At 37.2% G+C, this 24632-nt stretch overlaps 1 protein-coding gene across 3 annotated transcripts in view; it reads left to right on the forward strand.

Annotated features, from left to right (window-relative positions):
• Positions 1–19813, forward strand: part of LOC129745778 (zinc finger protein 135-like) — a 146282-nt gene extending 126469 nt beyond the window's left edge. The window contains exons 4-10 of one of the 3 annotated variants that reach the window (XM_055739119.1): positions 10602–11571; positions 11647–12117; positions 17682–17774; positions 17833–18210; positions 18281–18372; positions 18435–18833; positions 18939–19813. In XM_055739119.1, coding sequence (XP_055595094.1) covers positions 10602–11571; positions 11647–12117; positions 17682–17774; positions 17833–18210; positions 18281–18372; positions 18435–18833; positions 18939–19313 — 2778 coding nt within the window. In that variant the 3' untranslated portion in view covers positions 19314–19813. Of the gene's footprint in view, positions 1–10601; positions 11586–11642; positions 12118–17681; positions 17775–17832; positions 18211–18280; positions 18373–18434; positions 18834–18938 lie in introns of all 3 variants that reach the window. The other 2 variants (XM_055739120.1, XM_055739118.1) reach the window with 2 other exon arrangements.
• The last annotated feature ends 4819 nt before the right edge of the window (positions 19814–24632 follow it).

The following is a 24632-nucleotide window of genomic DNA, read 5'->3' on the forward strand; positions in this document are numbered from 1 at the left end:
TTATGCCCACACAGTTTTATTGAATTCCGAGATGGTCATGCCATTTTCGTGTCGATTTGACGTGAAATCCGTCAATGGCAAATTGTCAACGTAGCTTTTATCTTTGGATTTTGCTTTTTGCCAAGGGTTAGGGCTCCTTGAATAAAAGATCAAGTCTTTTTCAGTAAAGGATCAAGTCTCTTTTAACTTAAAAAAATCACAATTTTTTTCCTCTCACGCAAATGCTTCTAATAGTTCATCTATGGGTTCATCTATTGTTCTAACTTTTGAAGCATATAAACGTGAAATATGCTATTTGAAAATGCAAAAGACGATGAGTTACTAAATTTTCCCAAAAAGATATGATGAAAATAAGAAAAGGGAATCAAGTATCCCCATCCTCCTACATATATAGATTTAAAAACAGCTACAAAAACCATCTAAGACTATTTTGATATTTCATTATTTTCTTTGAAATTTTTTAGAAGGATTTTATAAGAGCCGTGAAATTACAACAATTTTAAAACCTAAAATATATAATAGGATGTGAAAATACCGTAAACTGGGGGAACTTTGATCACCGGGTTAACTTACATCAACATAAAATTTTTGCAGATAATCATCATTAACTAAGCAAAAAGTTAAAATATCTGAAAACTGTTAACTACGATTGAAAGCTTATAAATTGAGTTACAAATAAAAAATGAAAATGGTTTTTATTCGAAGATTTTTGGTATTACTAAAAATGTAATTTTGAAATCTTAAAATATCTGGTTTTTCGAAGGCTCACAAACAAACATCTCTCCTGGTCAAATTTAAGCATATAGGAGCAAACGGGTTGTTTTATGTGAAAGTTCAACTTTTTTCTTTGTTTAAGTGTTATTTTTATGGTCATTTGATGAAAATTTTTGGATATTGAAAAAAAGGTGATTTTCCATGAGAAAGCCCGTATAGTAAAAATGGCTAAAACGCTATCAAATGTCTTTTCAAATGGTCTTTTCTGTATCCGTACCAAATCAAGAGGAGAGCATTTCCAAATTGAAACTTTCTTGGACTAACCCGAATTAAGTTTAGCTTTCCCTACCACAGACATCTATGTTTAGGGACTTTCAGTGAAGGAATTTGAGTTGTTCTTTTAATCTGACAAGAATCTGAATCTGAGTACTGAATTGGAAGTCTTAGTCCGGAAGATTAAAAAACACGAATAGGCACTTGATCAAATCCTCAATATTCCTGTTAGGTGAATAGAGAGCAAATTTTTCCACTGCTCACAACTCTTAGGAGAAAAATTTTAGGCTCGTCATAAATATTCCACGTCCCGGATGTACAGGACCGGGAAGGCCTTATTCGATTTTTAAACGCGTATGTTAGGCGCATCAGGCCTCCCACACCATACATAGTTCTGCTTGGCTCCGATTCCCGGTAGAAACCGTATTTGGAGAGCGAAACCATCGGATCCACAACACACTAGGTTGGTATACATATATAAAACTGCAAAAAACCTGTCTGTCCTCCGCACAATTGTTGCCTGCCCGTGCTCAGTCTCGCTCACTTTTTCTCTGTTGCTGCCTGATGCACGCAGGAAAAATGAACCGTCCCTGGCCCCTATTCCGGAACCCGGATGATACCGATGCACCACCACGGACTGTTTTGAAAACTCACAAAGTCCGGAGGCTTTTTGAAAAACGTAAAATAATTGATTTTTCTTCCCCACCCCCTTCAAACTCCCACGTGCTCAGTGCTGGTTCTTCCAAGAATTGCATTTGCAGCTATCAGAGGATGGCACCACCATCAAAGCCAGGATTTTTCCGAAACCCAACCGACAGAAACGTAGAGATAGCCTTTTTTCCCCGGAAATCCCAAACAGGGACGGGTGCGTGTGGTGAGCAAACGAGAGAGCCCACGAAAAAAGCGTTGCCAGTCAGCCATCGCCGCCGTCGTCGTCGTCGTCGTCATCTACTAATAGCAGTAGCAGCAAGTGCGTGAGTGCCGTAGGGAGGCTTGTAGAGCATTCGGGGACCCCTCGGCGCGCCTCGATCACGCACATCCACGCACCAGAACGCTGTGGCAGATCAGACAGGGAAAAATTCGGTACCCATGCATCGGCCTCGTCGCCATCAGCCACACACTTTTTAAAACGGGGAGGAGCAGCTCCAGTGAAAAAGCGGGAGTTTTTCTCATTTTCTCGAAGCGATACGTCAGTAGTGTATAGAGGGAACGTACCTACATATTCGACTTTGGTGGCTGCTTGGTCACGATTTTATGTAATTTTTGTTTTTCGCCGTCGTTGTTGCGTTTTTCCAATGAAAAATCATCGTCATCGCCATCATTTGATGCTGATGATGCCATCATTGGCAGCCATCGTTTGTTGTTTGGAGTGAGCATTTTAGGAACAAGGACCCTCCATATCGGGCTGCCTGAGGGAGGTGGACACACTCCAGTGCACACAAATAAACGCATTCGGGAGAAAAGTATACGCACTTTTCAGAGTTTTCCCGGACGCGTATTGACAGGCCCCTGGTTCCCTTTTTTCGGGTTCTATCAAATCGTTCTATTGCAGATGCAGTCGTATGTCCTGATTGGGACGAAGAGAGCACCCACGTCGTCCTACGCACTTTTGGCCGGAAACTCACGCAATAAATCTACCCTCTATCCCGTTGTTGTGTTTTTCGTTTTATATGCAGTTTGTAGCATGTCAGAACAAGACTTTTCCTTTTTGAAACGGAACAGCTTTGGCGCATCAAACCAAACGGTGCGTATACGCACTTTATAGGAAAAAATACTTTTAAAAAACTATCAGAAAATAACAAAGCAATTGGAAACTTTGCAACAATACATTGACAGGTGCGTTTGCCGATGCAACCATTTTTTATTGATGAAATTTAATGTTGGTTCCAAATTACAGTTTCCGGTAGATATAAAGACAGTAGTAATAAGTAAGTATAGTATACTATACAAATTCAAATTTTCCCTCCCACCTAAAAAACATTTTGATTGACAACTGTTTTGAAAGCTAAACCCTCGAGACTATCAAAAATGTATGAAAACAAAACTGATGAATCTTGCGTGTGTCAGAAACAAATTGTTCTTTTACTTAAACAAAAACTCATACCCATATATGATCACGGAAAGGGTTGAACAAAAAAAAAACTTGAAGTTTTATGACCTTTTTGAACATATTGTTTAGGAGGAAGCGAAAATCCGCAAGTCGTATTTATTTGAATATCTGTGTGAAAATTCCGCTGCCAATTTTTTTTTTCTTTAAAACTCCAGAATAAATTAATTAGAAAAATATCTATCTATATAGGGGAACAAGCTCTATTGTGCCCCACTTAAGCAAATTGCTGATTTGCTATGTATTCCTCGTGAATTTTGAGTTAAAACCGAGTGTACTTGTTGAAGAAAAGTGTTTTCTACAAATGCTTATAATTTTTTATTACTCAAATTCATTTATTTGCTTAAAAAACTTGATTTTTAAAAACCATATTCAAAACCACAGAACAAAACAGTGTTGCAAATACGCGCCGCTGTATATTCAATACGCGCCTAGCAGCCGAACACACATTCAAAATCAGCCGAAGATCGTAAACATACTAATACTTACAGACACTTTGACTGAAAATAAAACCAAAATGGACTAATCAAAATATTGAAAAAAAGTAGATTTTTTGAACACTAATGTTTAAAACGTGGTTTTTATCTTTTCATTCACTGTTAATGGAAATAGACCGTTTTGAAAAACTCATGCTATTTTCAGCATATTACGAATGGCGCGTTATAACGAGCGTATGGGTCCTTCTTCTAATAATGAGATAAATAGAGGGAAAGGAGGCTCCCTGACGATTTTTCCCATAGCTCAAGTATTAATCAAGCAAGTGGAACCAAATTTGTCATGGGAGGGTATTTGGGTACGAGAAATGCTTCTATAAATATGTGATACTAGACTGAGTCGATTTGGGGTCATTTTTGAATTTCTCAAGCCCTGGGGTCTAAAACACTTTGTTCTGGTCCAAAACTCATCCATGATTTTTCGCAGAATTTTTAAGTAACGTTTACATGAGAAAATTTGAACTTTTATATTTGTATGGGAAAATTGAATATGTTGTACTGAAAAATCAACATCATTTTTGTTTCTTCTGTGGAATCGAGGCAGCTGATGGTTTTTGTGCCAATTTATAAAATTCCTAAAAGAATTTTTTCGCTCAACAACTTTGTCGAAGACCGTAACTTCGTGTCTTATTGAACGAAAAAGTTATCAGCTATTTAACAGGGGTATGTCTTTTCGCATTGATAAACAATAAACGCAATTGACATCACTCAGTCATTTTTGTCATTTTTGCCATTTTTATTATTTTTTGTCATTTTTGTAATTTTTTTAATTTTTTTATTTTTGTATTTTTTGTCATTTCTGTCATTTTTGTCATTTTTGTCATTTTTGTCATTTTTGTCATTTTTGTCATTTTTGTCATTTTTACCATTTTTGTCATTTTTGTCATTTTTGTCATTTTTACCATTTTTGTCATTTTTGTCATTTTTGTCATTTTTGTCATTTTTGTCATTTTTGTCATTTTTGTCATTTTTGTCATTTTTGTCATTTTTGTCATTTTTGTCATTTTTGTCATTTTTGTCATTTTTGTCATTTTTGTCATTTTTGTCATTTTTGTCATTTTTGTCATTTTGACATACAGTTTTGTCATTTTTGTTAGTTGTGTCATTTTGATATTTTTTGGTTTTGCATATGTTTGTCGTTTCTATTGTTGAAATTTTTAATTTTTTTTTTTGTTAAAAATATTTTGCATCCTTGTTACATTTTTTGTCATTTTTGTCATGTTTGTCATTTTTGTCATTTTTGTCATTTTTGTCATTTTTGTCATTTTTGTCATTTTTGTCATTTTTGTCATTTTTGTCATTTTTGTCGTTTTTGTCATTTTTGTCATTTTTGTCATTTTTGTCATTTTTGTCATTTTTGTCATTTTTGTCATTTTTGTCATTTTTGTCATTTTTGTCATATTTGTTATTTTTGTCATTTTTGTCAGTTTTGTCATTTTTGTCATTTTTGTCATTTTTGTCATTTTTGTCATTTTTGTCATTTTTGTCATTTTTGTCATTTTTGTCATTTTTGTCATTTTTGTCATTTTTGTCATTTTTGTCATTTTTGTCATTTTTGTCATTTTTGTCATTTTTGTCATTTTTGTCATTTTTGTCATTTTTGTCATTTTTGTCATTTTTGTCATTTTTGTCATTTTTGTCATTTTTGTCATTTTTGTCATTTTTGTCATTTTTGTCATTTTTGTCATTTTTGTCATTTTTGTCATTTTTAAATACAGTTTTGTCATTTTTGTTAGTTTTGTCATTTTGATATTTTTTGGTTTTGCATATGTTTGTCGTTTCTATTGTTGAAATTTTTAATTTTTTTTTTTTTTTGTTAAAAATATTTTGCATCCTTGTTACATTTTTTGTCATTTTTGTCATTTTTGTCATTTTTGTCATTTTTGTCATTTTTGTCATTTTTGTCATTTTTGTCATTTTTGTCATTTTTGTCATTTTTGTCATTTTTGTCATTTTTGTCATTTTTGTCATTTTTGTCATTTTTGTCATTTTTGACATTTTTGTCATTTTTGTCATTTTTGTCATTTTTGTCATTTTTGTCATTTTTGTCATTTTTGTCATTTTTGTCATTTTTGTCATTTTTGTCATTTTTGTCATTTTTGTCATTTTTGTCATTTTTGTCATTTTTGTCATTTTTGTCATTTTTGTCATTTTTGTCATTTTTGTCATTTTTGTCATTTTTGTCATTTTTGTCATTTTTGTCATTTTTGTCATTTTTGTCATTTTTGTCATTTTTGTCATTTTTGTCATTTTTTTCATTTTTGTCATTTTTGTCATTTTTGTCATTTTTGTCATTTTTGTCATTTTTGTCATTTTTGTCATTTTTGTCATTTTTGTCATTTTTGTCATTTTTGTCATTTTTGTCATTTTTGTCATTTTTGTCATTTTTGTCATTTTTGTCATTTTTGTCATTTTTGTCATTTTTGTCATTTTTGTCATTTTTGTCATTTTTGTCATTTTTGTCGATATAGTCATTTTTGTCATTTTTGTCTTTTTTGTCTCTTTTGACTTTTTTGTCTTTTTTGTCTTTTTTGTCATTTTTGTCTTTTTGTCTCTTTTGACTTTTTTGTCATTTTTGTCATTTTTGTCATTTTTGTCATTTTTGTCATTTTTGTCATTTTTGTCATTTTTGTCATTTTTGTCATTTTTGTCATTTTTGTCATTTTTGTCATTTTTGTCATTTTTGTCATTTTTGTCATTTTTGTCATTTTTGTCATTTTTGTCATTTTTGTCATTTTTGTCATTTTTGTCATTTTTGTCATTTTTGTCATTTTTGTCATTTTTGTCATTTTTGTCACTTTTGTCATTTTTGTCATTTTTGCACTTTTTGTCATTTTTGTCATTTTTGTCATTTTTGTCATTTTTGTCATTTTTGTCATTTTTGTCATTTTTGTCTTTTTGTCTCTTTTGACTTTTTTGTCATTTTTGTCATTTTTGTCATTTTTGTCATTTTTGTCATTTTTGTCATTTTTGTCATTTTTGTCATTTTTGTCATTTTTGTCATTTTTGTCATTTTTGTCATTTTTGTCATTTTTGTCATTTTTGTCATTTTTGTCATTTTTGTCATTTTTGTCATTTATGTCATTTTTGTCATTTTTGTCATTTTTGTCATTTTTGTCATTATTGTCATTTTTGTCATTTTTGTCATTTTTGTCATTTTTTTCATTTTTGTCATTTTTGTCATTTTTGTAATTTTTGTCATTTTTGTCATTTTTGTCATTTTTGTCATTTTTGTCATTTTTGTCATTTTTGTCATTTTTGTCATTTTTGTCATTTTTGTCATTTTTGTCATTTTTGTCATTTTTGTCATTTTGACATACAGTTTTGTCATTTTTGTTAGTTTTGTCATTTTGATATTTTTTGGTTTTGCATATGTTTGTCGTTTCTATTGTTGAAATTTTTAATTTTTTTTTTTTTTTGTTAAAAATATTTTGCATCCTTGTTACATTTTTTGTCATTTTTGTCATTTTTGTCATTTTTGTCATTTTTGTCATTTTTGTCATTTTTGTCATTTTTGTCATTTTTGTCATTTTTGTCATTTTTGTCATTTTTGTCATTTTTGTCATTTTTGTCATTTTTGTCATTTTTGTCATTTTTGTCATTTTTGTCATTTTGACATACAGTTTTGTCATTTTTGTTAGTTTTGTCATTTTGATATTTTTTGGTTTTGCATATGTTTGTCGTTTCTATTGTTGAAATTTTTAATTTTTTTTTTTTTGTTAAAAATATTTTGCATCCTTGTTACATTTTTTGTCATTTTTGTCATTTTTGTCATTTTTGTCATTTTTGTCATTTTTGTCATTTTTGTCATTTTTGTCATTTTTGTCATTTTTGTCATTTTTGTCATTTTTGTCATTTTTGTCATTTTTGTCATTTTTGTCATTTTTGTCATTTTTGTCGTTTTTGTCATTTTTGTCATTTTTGTCATTTTTGTCATTTTTGTCATTTTTGTCATTTTTGTCATTTTTGTCATTTTTGTCATTTTTGTCATTTTTGTCATTTTTGTCATTTTTGTCATTTTTGTCATTTTTGTCATTTTTGTCATTTTTGTCATTTTTGTCATATTTGTTATTTTTGTCATTTTTGTCAGTTTTGTCATTTTTGTCATTTTTGTCATTTTTGTCATTTTTGTCATTTTTGTCATTTTTGTCATTTTTGTCATTTTTGTCATTTTTGTCATTTTTGTCATTTTTGTCATTTTTGTCATTTTTGTCATTTTTGTCATTTTTGTCATTTTTGTCATTTTTGTCATTTTTGTCATTTTTGTCATTTTTGTCATTTTTGTCATTTTTGTCATTTTTGTCATTTTTGTCATTTTTGTCATTTTTGTCATTTTTGTCATTTTTGTCATTTTGACATACAGTTTTGTCATTTTTGTTAGTTTTGTCATTTTGATATTTTTTGGTTTTGCATATGTTTGTCGTTTCTATTGTTGAAATTTTTAATTTTTTTTTTTTTTTGTTAAAAATATTTTGCATCCTTGTTACATTTTTTGTCATTTTTGTCATTTTTGTCATTTTTGTCATTTTTGTCATTTTTGTCATTTTTGTCATTTTTGTCATTTTTGTCATTTTTGTCATTTTTGTCATTTTTGTCATTTTTGTCATTTTTGTCATTTTTGTCATTTTTGTCATTTTTGTCATTTTTGTCATTTTTGACATTTTTGTCATTTTTGTCATTTTTGTCATTTTTGTCATTTTTGTCATTTTTGTCATTTTTGTCATTTTTGTCATTTTTGTCATTTTTGTCATTTTTGTCATTTTTGTCATTTTTGTCATTTTTGTCATTTTTGTCATTTTTGTCATTTTTGTCATTTTTGTCATTTTTGTCATTTTTGTCATTTTTGTCATTTTTGTCATTTTTGTCATTTTTGTCATTTTTGTCATTTTTGTCATTTTTGTCATTTTTTTCATTTTTGTCATTTTTGTCATTTTTGTCATTTTTGTCATTTTTGTCATTTTTGTCATTTTTGTCATTTTTGTCATTTTTGTCATTTTTGTCATTTTTGTCATTTTTGTCATTTTTGTCATTTTTGTCATTTTTGTCATTTTTGTCATTTTTGTCATTTTTGTCATTTTTGTCATTTTTGTCATTTTTGTCATTTTTGTCATTTTTGTCATTTTTGTCATTTTTGTCATTTTTGTCATTTTTGTCATTTTTGTCATTTTTGTCGATATAGTCATTTTTGTCATTTTTGTCTTTTTTGTCTCTTTTGACTTTTTTGTCTTTTTTGTCTTTTTTGTCATTTTTGTCTTTTTGTCTCTTTTGACTTTTTTGTCATTTTTGTCATTTTTGTCATTTTTGTCATTTTTGTCATTTTTGTCATTTTTGTCATTTTTGTCATTTTTGTCATTTTTGTCATTTTTGTCATTTTTGTCATTTTTGTCATTTTTGTCATTTTTGTCATTTTTGTCATTTTTGTCATTTTTGTCATTTTTGTCACTTTTGTCATTTTTGTCATTTTTGCACTTTTTGTCATTTTTGTCATTTTTGTCATTTTTGTCATTTTTGTCATTTTTGTCATTTTTGTCATTTTTGTCATTTTTGTCTTTTTGTCTCTTTTGACTTTTTTGTCATTTTTGTCATTTTTGTCATTTTTGTCATTTTTGTCATTTTTGTCATTTTTGTCATTTTTGTCATTTTTGTCATTTTTGTCATTTTTGTCATTTTTGTCATTTTTGTCATTTTTGTCATTTTTGTCATTTTTGTCATTTTTGTCATTTTTGTCATTTATGTCATTTTTGTCATTTTTGTCATTTTTGTCATTTTTGTCATTTTTGTCATTTTTGTCATTTTTGTCATTTTTGTCATTTTTTTCATTTTTGTCATTTTTGTCATTTTTGTAATTTTTGTCATTTTTGTCATTTTTGTCATTTTTGTCATTTTTGTCATTTTTGTCATTTTTGTCATTTTTGTCATTTTTGTCATTTTTGTCATTTTTGTCATTTTTGTCATTTTTGTCATTTTTGTCATTTTTTTCATTTTTGTCATTTTTGTCACTTTTGTCATTTTTGTCATTTTTGTCTTTTTTGTCATTTTTGTCATTTTTGTCATTTTTGTCATTTTTCTCATTTTTCTCATTTTTGTCATTTTTGTCATTTTTGTCATTTTGACATACAGTTTTGTCATTTTTGTTAGTTTTGTCATTTTGATATTTTTTGGTTTTGCATATGTTTGTCGTTTCTATTGTTGAAATTTTAAATTATTTTTTTTTTTTAAATATTTTGCATCCATGTTACATTTTTTGCATGTTAATTAAATCTTTTACGGGTCAGTCTTTTGAAGTCCCACCAATCATTCGAAAAAATATTATCCTTATCTTTCACCATACGTTGGAATCAAAATAAAAATATTTCCCCAGAAGCTTATTAAAAACCCATTAACATGATTCATTCCAATCTCATGTCATATCATAACTCGCGGGTGGTTGTCATGACGCGACAAGAAATTTCAAAAAAAAAATCTGTACCATCCGGCCTATATCACACCTCGAAATCATACAACGGAAACGTACACATTTCATGCTCCATATTATTTTTATTTTCGGTTCTAGCCATGAAGTCATATCACAGTTTCATTTTTTTATCGCCAATTCCCCCGGTCCAGCCCAACCGAATGATGGCACCGGTTGTTCCCCAAATCCCACCGAAAGGCGCTCTTCAGCTCAAACAGTAGCTGTTGATTCTCACACGTTTTTTTCCTTCATTTTTTTTCGGAGGCCCATTCCCTTCCACAGTTGTTTTCCCCCAAAAAATCATCTCCAGTGCTCGCTGGTTCGGGGCCGTGCCGTACTTGTTTGTTAAACAAACTGTTTTCACTTTTTTGCGCAACATTCCCTTTCATTTGAAAAAGCACGACGATTGAGCGTCCAGAAGAAATGTTGTTGTTGAAATAAAAAAAAAAAACTAGAAAAAACGATTGTCCAACTTCGCGGACAGATTGAAGCAAATTAAATTAAAAATGTGTTTATCACGTTGGTTTATTTTTTGTTCTCTTGTATTTTCTCTTTGCAGAAGTCCATGGACGATGGCCACCGGTATGATCCGGCTACGATTTCGGTGAAGACCACGACGACGACGACGACAGTGAGTGGCAGCGATTATGTAAAACAGACGGATATGTCCCATCAGGTGGTGGTCGCACTCGGTTCGGAACCACCCAAAGCCATCATCCCCCAGATCGGGCAACAGCAACAGCAGCAGTCTCAGCAATCCTGCCAGTGTGAATTTTGCGAATACCTGCAGGCTAATCGGAACAGCTTAAGTGGTTCTGGAAGTGGATTTGGGGGATCAAACTCGACGACGGTGGGATCGAATGTGGGGGTCGGGGGTGACCACGTGTTTCAGTGCGAGTTTTGTGGGGAGGGATTTGCCAACCAAGGAAGCTACAATCGGCACCGATGCGGGAGTACCGACATTCAGGTGTACCGATGTCAATCCTGTCGGCAGGAGTACGGGACATCCCGGACGGAATCTAGCCTTAATGGGTTGGACGGAAGGGGAAAATGTGATATCTGTAACAAAAACTATGTGCAATCAACGACAAATACTCCAGCATTAGTAAACGTTAGCGTAGCAGAAGAAGAGGGAGGAATGGTGGTAGATGGAACGACCGTGTACGGACAAGTCGGACCACCTGCCTTGGCCGAGGCCAATAGTTATAGTAATAGTAAGATATCCACCGTGGACAGTCCAATGGAACACGACCTCAGCCACATCGAGCCGTTCAGCTCGGATAGTGAATGTTTAAGTGAGCTCCTTACGAGGGTTCCTCCGGTAATGCCGGAACCCATTCAACAAACCAATCTCCCCGGGAAGACCTATTTCATCCTGGGGAACGTCGAAATGCAGCAGATGCCATCCGGGGGAATCGCTGGATCCTACATCCAGAATGCCAAAATCACCAGCGAGTCCAACGTTACCAGCTTGCATCAGTACGACCAATACGAAGACGAAGACTACTCGTCCATGTCTGAAGATGAAGCTATTGTTCCAATAGTAAATATAACAATGCCCCATAAGAACTCCGTACTAATTCGTGACTTTCTATTACAGGAACCCTATGCAAAATCACCGAACCAGGAGCAAGCCAAAACCGAATTGCCAATTCAAGAAACCGTCATCGACACCAGCAGCAACGTAGCATCTTCACCCTCCCTAAGCACTCCATCGATCAGTAGCAGTACCAGCACAGGATCACAACACCGCACAGAAGAGGAAGGCAAGTGTGATTCGTCGTCGACCCACCCGAACAAAGCGGATCGACCCTTCAAGTGTCACATCTGTGATCGAGCCTATCGAAATCATAAAAACCTGAAGGCTCACATCAAGGGTGCTCACGAGGGTATTCGGGCGAATCAGTGCGAGATTTGTGGGAAGAACTTCTCCGGCAGCAGCTATCTGGTGATTCATCGGCGAAGGCACACCGGAGAAAGGCCGTTCAAGTGCACTACTTGTGGGAAAGCGTTCGTCGATAGCCGGGCGCTATCGGTGCATGCCCGGCTGCACACGCCGGGTAACCGACTCAAATGTGAGTAGATTTAACGTCTTTCAGTGGTTTTTATTTGCGGATTTTTGGGCTGAATTCGTCATCCCAATAAAACTATGTTACAAAATTTTGTAAGAGGGGGTTTCAAGTACGATGGTATGATATCCAGAGAAACTGGCGTTGTCGGAGTGTCCTCGTGGATACGTATAAATTGACACGCTGAGTATGTAAGAGAGTCACACGATAAGTCAGGGTGTCAAAAATAAAAGTTTGCTGAAGTTCGGTACGACGTTTTGCAAGCGTGGCCAAATTAACCATGGTACATCTTTGTTCGTAAGAAGGAAGTCTTACCGCAGTCTGTGGCGTAGAGGATAACCTTCAAGTGTTTCTAAACCAACGGTCATGAGATCAAATCCCGGCCATGACATACATAGTACACTTTCTGTAGGTTGGTGGTTTTAGCATTTGTAGGATGCCAGCTATCATATCTTCGGAAGATGTACGCTTAGAGTTAAGCAAAAGAAATGGAAAATAAGTCAAAAAAGACAATTTTATCATGTTTTTTTAATTTTTTTTTTTTTTACAAGGAAAGCAACAACACAGAGCTTAATAGTGATCTTCAAAGTTAATAATGATCTTCAAAGTTGATGTGAAAAATATAATTAACAACCTTGTAGAACAAACCATGCCTGTATCTTGCTTCTGTAAAATGTTAGATTGCCACCTTGCTGAGTAGAAGAGAACTGACCAAAATTCATCAATAGTTAGAGCATATATTGTCGAGTAACTTCGTCGAAGACACCGATGAGCTACTGCCAACTCAGTCAATTTTGAGTAATTATGACCACAAAATTGTGATTTCTGATGCACTGTGCGTCGTAGAGCATACCTCCGTTGAAGTCCTTCTAGGTGGTAACACTGTGTGCCCTAAAAATGGGCCCATACCTGAGGTAATGTTTCGTACTGATGAGCTATAAACAGCTTTCAACGAATTGATGTCGTCTAAATCCTGAGTGTTTCGACGCAGCAGAAATCCTGATGCAGAAATACCCTTTGATTGCAATGTGTTCAGCAAATGTGAGCCTGTTATCAGTCGCCACTCCTAGATCCAAAATGAACTCCACATTTTCCACATACAGTTCAGATAGACGATAGTCGAAATTGACAATATTTCGTACCATGGTAAAATTTACTCCCTTGCATTTTTTTTTTTGTATTAGCCTTCATCCGGTTCAAGCGACACCAGCTTTCAAGCCTAACGATATCAGCTTACAGTGCAAGATAGTCTATGCTAATGTGAATCCTCCTAAAAAGCATCAGATCGTAAGCATAAAAGAGCTCGTCTAAGTGGAGTATTTCACGAAGATAGTTCACGAATGTAATGAAAAGTTGCGATCCGAGGTGGCTTCCTTGGAGCCTCGTCGTTTTGGAGGTTGCATTTTTGGAGAAAAAACCTCACACACCCACTGCGATTCTACATCATCAACCAAATCTACGTTACCTGCGAACAATCCCTAAAACCTCGATGGGAGCGTTATCTGGCGCTTAGAATTTCAAAATTAAATTAAATCACAAATCTCTGCTTCTTGGCAGTCAGAGAAAATTTTAAAAAGTACAGCAAGTGTGGGCAATCAATAACTTACTGACTAACTTGACTACTAACGTTTGTCAAGATGACGTACATGAAAATCCGTTGGAAGTACGTCCTCCTTCGGCTCAAAGACGTCAGTGACAGAAGACCACATCTCTCGGAATAAGGCGGTAAAGGTACAAAATTTCGCCAGGGAAATCTTCGCAATGCATAGCCGAGAATTTTTTTTCTGGACTCTCTCTATCCTTTCGATGTGAACGGATTGGTAAGCTGCCCAAACCTACCTACCAACCTAAGGGTCCGGCGCCGATTGACCGACGCAGAGGGCTGAGATAAAAGATCTACACTGCTGGCGATGCGGAGCCAGCGTCTTCACTTGCTGCCAGCCAAGGCTCTCGTCAACTGTGTGGATTTCAGCGGCTAGACTACGCCGTCACGAGCTTCTGATGTCACCGGCGATGAAGTTCCACGTTTGAGATCCAATTGCCAGGCCACCAAGCGCAGATGATGTTCCGCAGCAGCGATTCACAAAAACTTGCAGTTTTCGCGTCGTCACCGCATATGTGCACCAAGTTTCACACCCGTACAACAATAGGGATTTGACGTTTGAGTTGAAGATTCGGATCTTAGTTCGTAGAGAGATCTGACGTGAGCGCCAGATGTTTCGGAGACTCGCAAAAGCAAATCGGGCCTTTCTGATCCGGGTTAAGATGTCCTTCTTGGTACCACCATCAGGCGTTATCTGGCTACCAAGATACTGGAAGCACTCCACTTTCTCAACCTGTTGTCCAGCTACCACGAAGTTGGAACGATTTTCTGTGTTGATTTCCATCGACTTGGTCTTTCCGACATTGATTTTGAGACCTGCTGCCTTGCAGCCCAAACAGGTGCAACGTTTTCCAGTACACTTCGTACTAACGAGCAGAATACTGCTTTAAAGGCGTAGGGGTCTTCGAAGCTCAGTGTGTATTTCGACGAAGAAATCCGAATGAGGCAAACGCTTTTGCTGTGATTGTCAAGATATGCTGTTCGAACGAGTGCTTTTGATCGAAAGTCAATCCGGATCTTTTACCGTTAATGATCTAGTCCTGAAAAAACTTAGGTATACATTTACACTTTCCAACGTTCACTTTTATCCCATGCGTATCACACCATAACAATAGTTTGTTCATGTCCTCCTGAAGCTACATGCAGTCCACTATCGAGTCAGTGACTCTGTAAATTTTTAGGGTCATCGGCGTACAGTAGTTTAGTCGTGTTGAGGTAGGTAGCTACATATGTCGTTTATAGAAAGCATAAAGATAAGCGGCCCTAAGTGACTACCTTGTGGAACAGCAGATGGCATGTCGAATACTGCAGAATGTGTTCCTTGGATGTTTATGTAGCCTTGGCGCTTTACGAGGTAGAAACCCCGTACTGTTCAAGCTTTGTTATTGCTATGCTGTGGTTTACTTTGTCGAAAGCTTTGGCAAAATCGATATATATTGAACCCACTTGCATTTCTTTATTTTTTGCGGTGTGCAATGCAATTACCCAGCACATCAGGTTTATCAGCGTCAATATTTGCTTTTCAAATCCGTGCTGATATTCATATATAAGAGACCCTAGCACTTTGGAAAAGCACAGGATTGATATGTGCCGGTAGTTCTCTACACGGTAAGAGTAAGAGATTTAGAGATTGGATATCCTGAAGCAGTTTTTCAGCATCTGGGAAAAGCACATTCAGAAATAGATCTGTTGAAAGTTATACGTAGCGGTACGGCAAGAGATACTGCGATTTTTGATACCAAGGACGATGTAATCCCATCAAAACAGGTCAGGTCAGGTCCTTTCGACGGATCGAGCTTACTCAAAGCAATAAAAATCTCCTCAATAGTGAAATCAGGATGTGACAGCCTAATGTTGTAGGTAAGATTCGAAGTAGGCGTCGTCACAGTTTAAGATTTGTGAACTCTACACGCTGCTGAAAAATTCGGCAAATAAATCAACTGACTTTCTAGTAGTACCCGATGTGTGTTTTCGGTAGTAGCGTTTGCAAGCTTTTCGGATCAAATTGAGGTTTATTCGAAGTTCAGAGTTCAACTTAGGAAGTTTATAAGGCTCGGTGGGTGGATCGTCCAGTGAGCGTGTGCTCGCCTAGTACGCTCCAAAGCTGACCGTAGAAAGTAGATACCGCATCATCGACATTCAGATCTTCCAAAGCTGATTGCCAGTTTGTCTCATAATTAATAATAATAATTGATGATAATTCAGTAACCTGTTCGAAGCGTTCACTGCAAAAATCCATTAGCGTCCTCGTCGTAGCTCCAATTTAAATTCGGTGGATTATAATCCCAAGCTACATCAACGTAGTCTTGGCAGGTTGCAGTATTCAGGATATAGTCAAGAGCGGACATGTGCGTGCAATGCATGAAAGTATATACGGAACGAGGTTGAAGGTTTATACGCACAATAATTTGTTCTAGACTGTCGCAATCAGGTGCTGTTACTGACACTGCATCGATGCCGTGTCGGACCGCAATCAATACACCACCACCACGTCCAAGATGACTATTACTAAAATTTCTATCACAGCGGTAAATGTTATTGGCCGCACTACAAAATCTAACCTCGATCTCGTACAGGCTTTGGTGGTGTACGGATTGTCCACTTCCCCGGCAAAAGGGCCGTGCTATTCCAAAAAGAGAAAGTCCGTTGGAAATCAAGTTATTGATGTAGACTCTAAAGTTCAGACCTGCATCCAGAGTGATGCTCAAGTCCTGATGAATGTTGGTTACTGTTGCAATATCCTCCCCTTCGAGGAAATACCAGAGCTGTATCGACGTATAACTGCTTGTGAACAATATTGTTGAGCGTTTAGAACTGTTCAGTTTCAGTTTGTCTCTGGACACAATAACAGAAAAAGCATCCACATTTCTTTGCAGTTTCTTACAATATTCGATCCTTCTAAGAGAAGAAAGCGAAGAGGTCTCAAATGGCTGCATTGACTCACTCCTGAGAACTCTATAAAGAATTTACACGAAGGTACTGCAGTCTTTCCACTAGATGTAACTTGATCCAAACGAGGATATTACCTCCTATACCAATTTTCAAAACCAGCAAACATAATCTCGCAAAAGAAATAATAACTCGAGTAGTTAACAACGTTACTTCGAATCGTAATTCTTACCAAATAAATTCTAAAGATCCTAAAAATGGTTATTTAAATTCGGTTTAAATCGGATATAATAAAAAGTTCGCAATGTTTTCTGAGATTCTTAAGACGATTTTGCTCAATTATTTCTCCCGCGCGTGCTTCAAGTGAGAAAACAGCCTTGTTGTTCTCTCTGCGACCTGCAGTTCAACCAGATTGCTGAAAATCAGATGGTGTATTTGAAAGAATTGGCCAATGAGGGAAGCAGCAATAATTGTCACTGGCAGGGTTGCCAACATTTTTTTTTAAATCATCAGATCATCAATCAGAGACTAGTGCAATAAAAATCAGGATCCCTATTTTTCATCGAATTCGCATTATGTTCAAAAATTAGGGAAATCCAATGGCTTATATCAGATTGTCAGGATAAGCCTCGAAAAATCAGACAAATCCTGAAAAATCAGGCACATTGGCATCTCTGGTCACTGGCAACAGTTTGCTCGCGTTGTGAGCGAAAACTTGCGCTCTCTTGCATTCTTTCAGTATGTACAAATAAGGTTTCGAATATCGTCCAAACCGTGTAGTTTTTATCGTTTCAACCAGAAGTTAAAAATATGTATATCCTCCATTTTGGAAGGTAAATGCTGTTTTTGTGAGTTTTATACGATCCTTCCATAATGTATATAAAACGTATAACAAAGTTGTTGAGAAATATACCTACAAAAATGTTTGCTGGGAGATTTCTTCAATATCTTCAACGTCAAATGCTTTCCGTCAACCAATCCTTAATACGGCCAGTAACCTCAAAAGAAACTCAATTATCTAACGTACATCAATCAAGAAAAATGTCTAAAAGAATGTTTTTCATCTTCCGATAAACAGGTATGAAATGCGAGAAAACCTTCTCTAGCGCATCAGCCCTCACCGTTCACAATCGGCTACATACCGGAGTCCACCCCTATAAGTGTGAAGTTTGTAAGTAAAAACCGATCATTTCAGTTGGAGCTCTCTCTAAACTTTTCGTTTTCTACAGGTGACAAAACATTCCCGCAGTACAACAACCTGAAGCACCACATGAAGAAACACGAAATGCCAACCGATCCGCAGCAATCATCGACAACTTCCCCATTGCTCCTAATGATGGACCCTTCGTCGGATGGTTCCAGTCCGAGCAGTATCAGCACCTCCTGTAGCAGCAGTAGTAGTAGCAGTAGTAGTAGCGGAATCGGAAGTTCCGGTTCCACGGCGTTGGAGTACAAGTGTAACGTGTGCAGCAAACCGTTCCCAACTTCTGAAGAACTGCAGTCCCATCTGAACCAACACTGCAAGGATCGACCGAATCAGTGCGAGTTCTGCTCCAAGGTTTTCCCGCGATCGTCACATTTGATCATCCACCGACGAAGGCATACGGGTAGGTTGCTTAGAATGGTATTTTTTTAAGAGATTTCACTGATGGTTTTTATTGTTGTTTTTGTTTTTAGGAGAACGTCCTTTCAAGTGTAAATATTGTGAGAAAGCGTTTGTAGATTCTAGAGCCTTGTCGGTGCACACACGACTTCATACCGGTGAAAGGGTAAGATTAAAGTCTTCGATAATAGTGGTCGCTTCGTGTTTTACGAATGTTTTGTATTACAGGTAACCTGTGACATCTGTCTGAAGACGTTCGCTAGCAGTTCGGGGTTGATCGTTCACCGGAGAATCCACCTGGGGATACATCCCTACAAATGTGACTACTGTCCGAAGTCTTTCGCACAATCGACGGCACTGAAGTATCATCTGAAGAAGCACGATACAGCTAACCTTCCTACCACGACATCCATATCGGACGACAATTCCAATCAACAACAGGAGACAGGCCACCTATCGGAGACGTTTTCGTCTGGTCAATCGAGTCCATCAACTGGTAGTCCGGAACCATCTTCTCAATCTGCCGGTGCAGTTCAAGTCCAGTGTCCAGAGTGTAACAAATCTTTCCGATCAGTCGAATACCTCGCCCGACACCGGAGAACCCACTCTGGTGAGAGGCCCTTCCAGGTGAGCGCTTCGACGGCTTCTCTGTGACCACTGATCTCCCCTCCCTGAAAATCCCCACCCACCAAGAAATCAGTAATATAGAGCAATTGTGAACCCCTTTTTTAGTGTGAGATCTGCGGCAAAAATTTCAGCACCATGAGCTACCTGGTCATCCACAGGAGACGGCACACTTCCGAGCGACCCTACAAATGTCCCCACGAGGAATGTCCCAAGGCCTTTGTAGACAGCCGAGCGCTGCAGGAGCACAGCCGTTCAGTACACTCCAAAATTCGGGTACCCTGCGAAACCTGCTCCAAAACGTACTCCAGCGTTAGCAACCTGATTGTCCATCGGAGAATCCACAGCGGAGTTCATCCGTTCGAATGCGATACCTGCGGAAGATCCTTTGCTCAGAAAAATGCCCTCAAGTATCACGTGAAGCAACACTCCAACAACAAGCAGAACGATCTCGCCATTCCCAATCCAATAATTGTACAGTGAGCGTCCATATTGTAACCACGCAAAGTTCGAAGTTTTACATGATTACATTCCTATGCACAGAGACAAGGAGAAACGAAAACTCCAAAAACCTACCAGAGCAGTATTGATTTAATTAGTAATGTAACCAAGATTCCTATAAAAAAAAACACAAAATATCCATCGGTGTAGAGACCAGAAAACTGAAAACGACTTAGGCTTATCGATTAAGTAATACCAAAAGAAAATTGTATGAATGTGAGCGACAGTGATAGGTTCTGTAACTAAAACAAATTTTAGACATCAAATCGAATGTTTTGAAGTGACCAGCAAGTGAGAGGAATCTTATTTAAAGAGATTTATATGAATTAATTTAACAAAAACCAAAACCAAACGACAACCAACCAGAAAGCCACTTACTAAAGAATCGTTCCTTATTTGAAGACTTTTAAATTAATTTTAGAGAATTAAGTGATGTAAAAACAAACTAAGGTGAACGAAACCAAAGTTCGAGTGTAGTAAAAATAACAATGAATAAAACTTTAATTTATTATGATAAAGAGTAAAAAAAGAAAACCAATCGAACTCAGGCGATCAAACCGCCTCGCCGATGATTTGTTTGTTGCCGAAAACGCCCTCTTTCAACTGTGGGGTTTGGGGATGAATCCAGGATAAACGGGATGGTGATAAATGTCGGATTACAATCGCAATCGCCTCAAGCCATCGTTTGTCTAATATGCGAACAAGTACTTTTGGGAGAAAAAACTTAAGCTGCATCTGCCACCTGCTCAGTTGCTTTTTTTCTTTTCCAATCCACCCGATTTCGAGTACTCACTTCTAAAAGGTGGGTAAGTACGTTTTACTTGCAGTTGAATTATTTTCCATATTTTTTTCTTTACATCCACCTTCGTTGATCTGATCCTGATGCAGTTGCGTAGGCCTACATATTCATATTCGTGGCAATTTTCGGCAAGGCTCTTCTGCTTCCCATATATCAATCAATTATCACGTCCACCTTTTGGCGTTTTTTTCCTTCATCATTCGTTTGTTCAGTTAAACTGTTGAAAATGTTGATTGTGATCGGTGTGTGCTGTTTGTAGGTAAGAACAAATATATTTATTATGGCAGGCACTGGAAAGGTGCTTCCGGGCGGCTTGTAAGTTAAACATATTTGTTGCAATGCTTTTTTCACTGGATTTTGCTGGACCATTGAAAATTGTTTAAGTTAAGAGGCTAAGAAAGATATTCACTTTATTCTTTTCGAAATCTTAATCCTGTAGCCAAGTTCTAATTCTAAATGCTGAATGGTTATTAGGCCAAAGCAAATAACAAATTCTTTTTTTTTTACAGCCGCACACCCTTCCCCCTCCTCCCATCGCATTTTCCAAAATTCCCGAAAGGGAAAATAAATGAAGTTTAAGGTATTTTATTGTAAAAAAAAATCTTCGAATTTCCAAACATGAAAGAGCAAAAGTCAAACTGTAGAAGTTGGGAATTGTATATCTTTTTGAATTCTATATTTATTCAAAATTTCGATCTAAAATACTCGATTTTTCAATTTAGCACTTTTGTACAATGTAGATTGAACGCAAGTTTGTTGTGGGCAAGCTTTTGCCAATTCGTTCAAATTTATTGAAAAGTTTGGTTTTTTTATATTATCCCCCCTCTCGTTTAATATTTGAAATTTGTTCCAGTCTTAACATAGTCATATTTTGAAGAAAAAAACATAGTCATTTGAATGTTTGGAAGATAAATGCAAAGCTAGCACAGAGATAGCGTTCAGCAGCTGACTTAAAAAGGCAGAAATTCTGTCTGTAGGTAGGTACGCGTATTGATGCTTCATGGTCCCTTGAATAAAGCTACGAATGAAAAATATATAATCGTATTTAGAAGTAATTTTTCAACAATATATGTTGTCTCAAAAACCACATATTCTGTAACTTTTTAACTAACTATTTTTTAAACCCCAACTTTACAGTGTGTTTAGTTTTCGGGTAAAAAATTCAGTTGTTCGCCAAAAATTACTGAACATTCCGTAAACATTTACCGAAAATTCAGTGATGAAAACGCCAAATTGATGAACTTTTTAAAGTTTGTTCGGTAAGCATTGCGTATTTCGTTAGTCCAAAATTCAGCCTTTACTCCAATCATGAGTTCTTTATATTTCAACGTAATTGTCATAAGATGTGAACGTCAGCTGCGATGATTCGATTTAAACCGCCGGAATGAACCTTCCAGCGCAACCGCATTCCTTATGAATGAAGGAAAGTTGTTTAAAGGGTGATACGGTCAAAATTTGGTCAAGGGAAAACGCGTGTAAATCGGTGAAATCGTATATTTAAAAAATCAAATTAAATTTTTTTTTTCAAGTTGAATTATTATAAATTTCAGGAAAAATATTTAGTTAGGATTCCGCTTTTCCAAATCCGAATTGCCGGGCCTTACGCTTAACCCCTGCCATCAGATTTTGTACAGCCACCTTGTCCACCTTCTTCGCCGCAGAAAGCCAGTTTGCCTTGAACTGTGCTCGTCCTTAGCAGTTTTTTGGTCTTCTTTAGGTTCCGCTTGACAATAGCCCAGTATTTCTCAATTGGGCGGAGCTCTGGCGTGTTGGGAGGGTTCTTGTCCTTGGGAACCACCTACACGTTGTTGGCGGCGTACCACTCCATGGCCTTTTTACCGAAATGGCAAGATGCCAAATCCGGCCAAAACAGTACGGAACAACCGTGTTTCTTGATGAAAGGCAGCAGACGTTTATTCAAACACTTTTTCACGTAAATTTCTTGGTTGACAGTCCCGGAAGCTATGAAAATGCTGCTTTTCAAGCCACAGGTACAGATGGCTTGCCAAACCAGATATTTCTTCGCGAACTTAACAGTTTCATGTGCTTGAAAATATCTGCTACCTTTCCCCTTCCTTTTGTCGTATAAAACTCCTGTCCCGGAAGCTGCTTGTAGTCGGCTTTGACGTAGGTTTCGTCGTCCATTACCACGCAGTCAAACTTCGTCAGCATCGTCGTGTACAGCCTCCGGGATCGCGCTTTGGCCGTCGTATTTTGTTTATCATCGCGATTTGGAGTCACTACCTCCTTGTAAGTCGATAGTCCGGCACGTTTTTTGGCTCAATGCACGGTTGTAGACGATACACCCAGCTTATTTGCGGCATCTCGGAGAGAGAGGTTAGGGTTTCGCTTGAAACTACCGGCAACTCTTTTTGTTGTCTCAGCGGCTTCCGGTTTTCGATTTCCCCCCGATCCAGACTTCCTGGCTGTCGACAAACGTTCCCCAAACACTTTAATAACGTTTGTAACGGTAGATTTGGCAACTTTTAGCAATTTTGCCAGCTTTGCGTGCGAGTAGCTCGGATTTTCGCGATGCGCGAGCAAAATTTTGATACGCTGCTCTTCTTCCTTGGACGGCATTTTGACAACTGAAGAGTGAATTCCAAAATCAAAATAGGAGCAACATTCTACTTACACACACCTTTAAAATGAGGGGTGTTCAGGTTTTTTAATGCAAAATTGAAATAAATACGTCAAGTTGATATTGACCAAATTTTGACCGTAACATTATTTTTTGTAAAAGTTACAAGCCAAAGAAAAATGGCACATGCTCACACCTTAGAGGGGGTGACTATGGGCCACCTTTGTAGTAGTTGCCCGATTTAATTTAATGAAATATGTTACCATTAATTAAAAAAAAAATGAATCTATATGTTTTAGTGAGAATGATCCTGAAGAGTGTAAAAATTTCATCTGCCATGGATTTTGGCTTACAGTTATATTTCATGATGATAAAAAATATTAATCAGCAACACGGTCATTGATGCGGTCACAGTTATGGGACTTGTAAGTCGTTGATAATAGCCGGATGGTCCAGTGCGACGATTGTGATGGATGGAACCACTTTAGTTGTTTGGGTGTGAACCAAAGTGTGGAGAACAAAAAGTGGAATTGTTCACAGTGCCAGGCGAAGAAAAAGAAGAAGACGAGTGCTACGAAGGTTACCAGGAACACCGCTGCAGCGAAGAAGGTAGAAAAGTCGAAACCGGAGAAAACCAGAGACGGGAAGAAGAACAAGACTTCATCTGCGAGATGGAGATTCTCTGCCGAGGAAACCCGTGAGAAACCACGAAACCACCAAAGATAGTATCTGTAAAGTCAGCGGGATCGAGAAGGTAAGCGAAACCGCATCTAGAACTGCAATTGCAGAAACTTGAAGCAGAACAGAAGCTGGAGGACGAAAAAGAGGAAATTGTGGAAAATGGATTCTAGCGATGATTCCGAGGAGGAAACGGTGACAGACAGCAGCGATGACTCAGTGAGGACGAAAAAGGAGGAACTAACGATTCCAGCTTCAATCCCAAGGGTCGTTCAAAAGCAAAAGCAAGCAAAAAGACGCAACCAGTAACCCGTTAACCTGTAACCTGAGTGTTGTCCCTAAGGACTTGCCTTTGTTCTCAGGGAATCCCGAGGAATGGCCGAAGAATTTCACCACTTTTGAAAGCACAACCCGGATGTGCAGCTACACAGACGACGAAAACATGATACGACAGAGGAACTGCCTGAAGGGAGACGCGTTTGCAGCCTTTCGTGAACAGGGCGATGGATGCGCTCAAGTTGAAGTTTGGACAGCCGAGGTTTATCATCGAATCCTTGAAAGACAAGGTTCTTGCCATTCCACCGGTCGACCCTGAGTCTTAGAACGCGATGGTCGATTTCGCGCTGGACGTCCAAAACCTGACGGTGGCGATCGACGTCTGTGGTCGGAAGAAGCTCAAGCAGAATGCTTCGTTGCTGAACTTACTGGTTTCCAAGCTTCCGGGACCAATGCAACTATTTACAGTAGGCGAAACACTTCAGAAATATTCGGAAGGTCAACCTGAAGACTTTTGGCAAGTGGATCTACGAGATATGCGAAGACGCCTGTCTGGTTTCGAAGTCCGTCAAACCAAAGTATCGTCACACAAACAGGAGCCACGCAGGAGAGCTAAATCATACGTGAATGCCCACGTTAAGCACCAGGGGGAGTACCGCGCTCATTTGCCATGAGGTAATGCATCATCAGCCGGAGCCAGAAGAGCCTACCCCACAGCGTCTGCAGGGGATCTTATACATCTCTCGCAAACTGCCAAGAGAATCGAAGTTGTCATACGATGCACGGTGGACAATCACACGCGAAGCCTAAATGTGCCGGAAATGCCTGAAGCGCCACAGAGGAGGATGTGTGTCCAGGTACTGCGGATTCAACTGATGCACATGCAAACAACACCCATTGCTGCACAAGCAGCTAAATCCTGATTCCGCGCCCATACAGCCAAACGCAGCGTCAACTCCCAGGTATT

The sequence above is a fragment of the Uranotaenia lowii genome, chromosome 2, assembly GCF_029784155.1.
Source record: "Uranotaenia lowii strain MFRU-FL chromosome 2, ASM2978415v1, whole genome shotgun sequence".
Lineage (NCBI taxonomy): Eukaryota > Metazoa > Arthropoda > Insecta > Diptera > Culicidae > Uranotaenia > Uranotaenia lowii.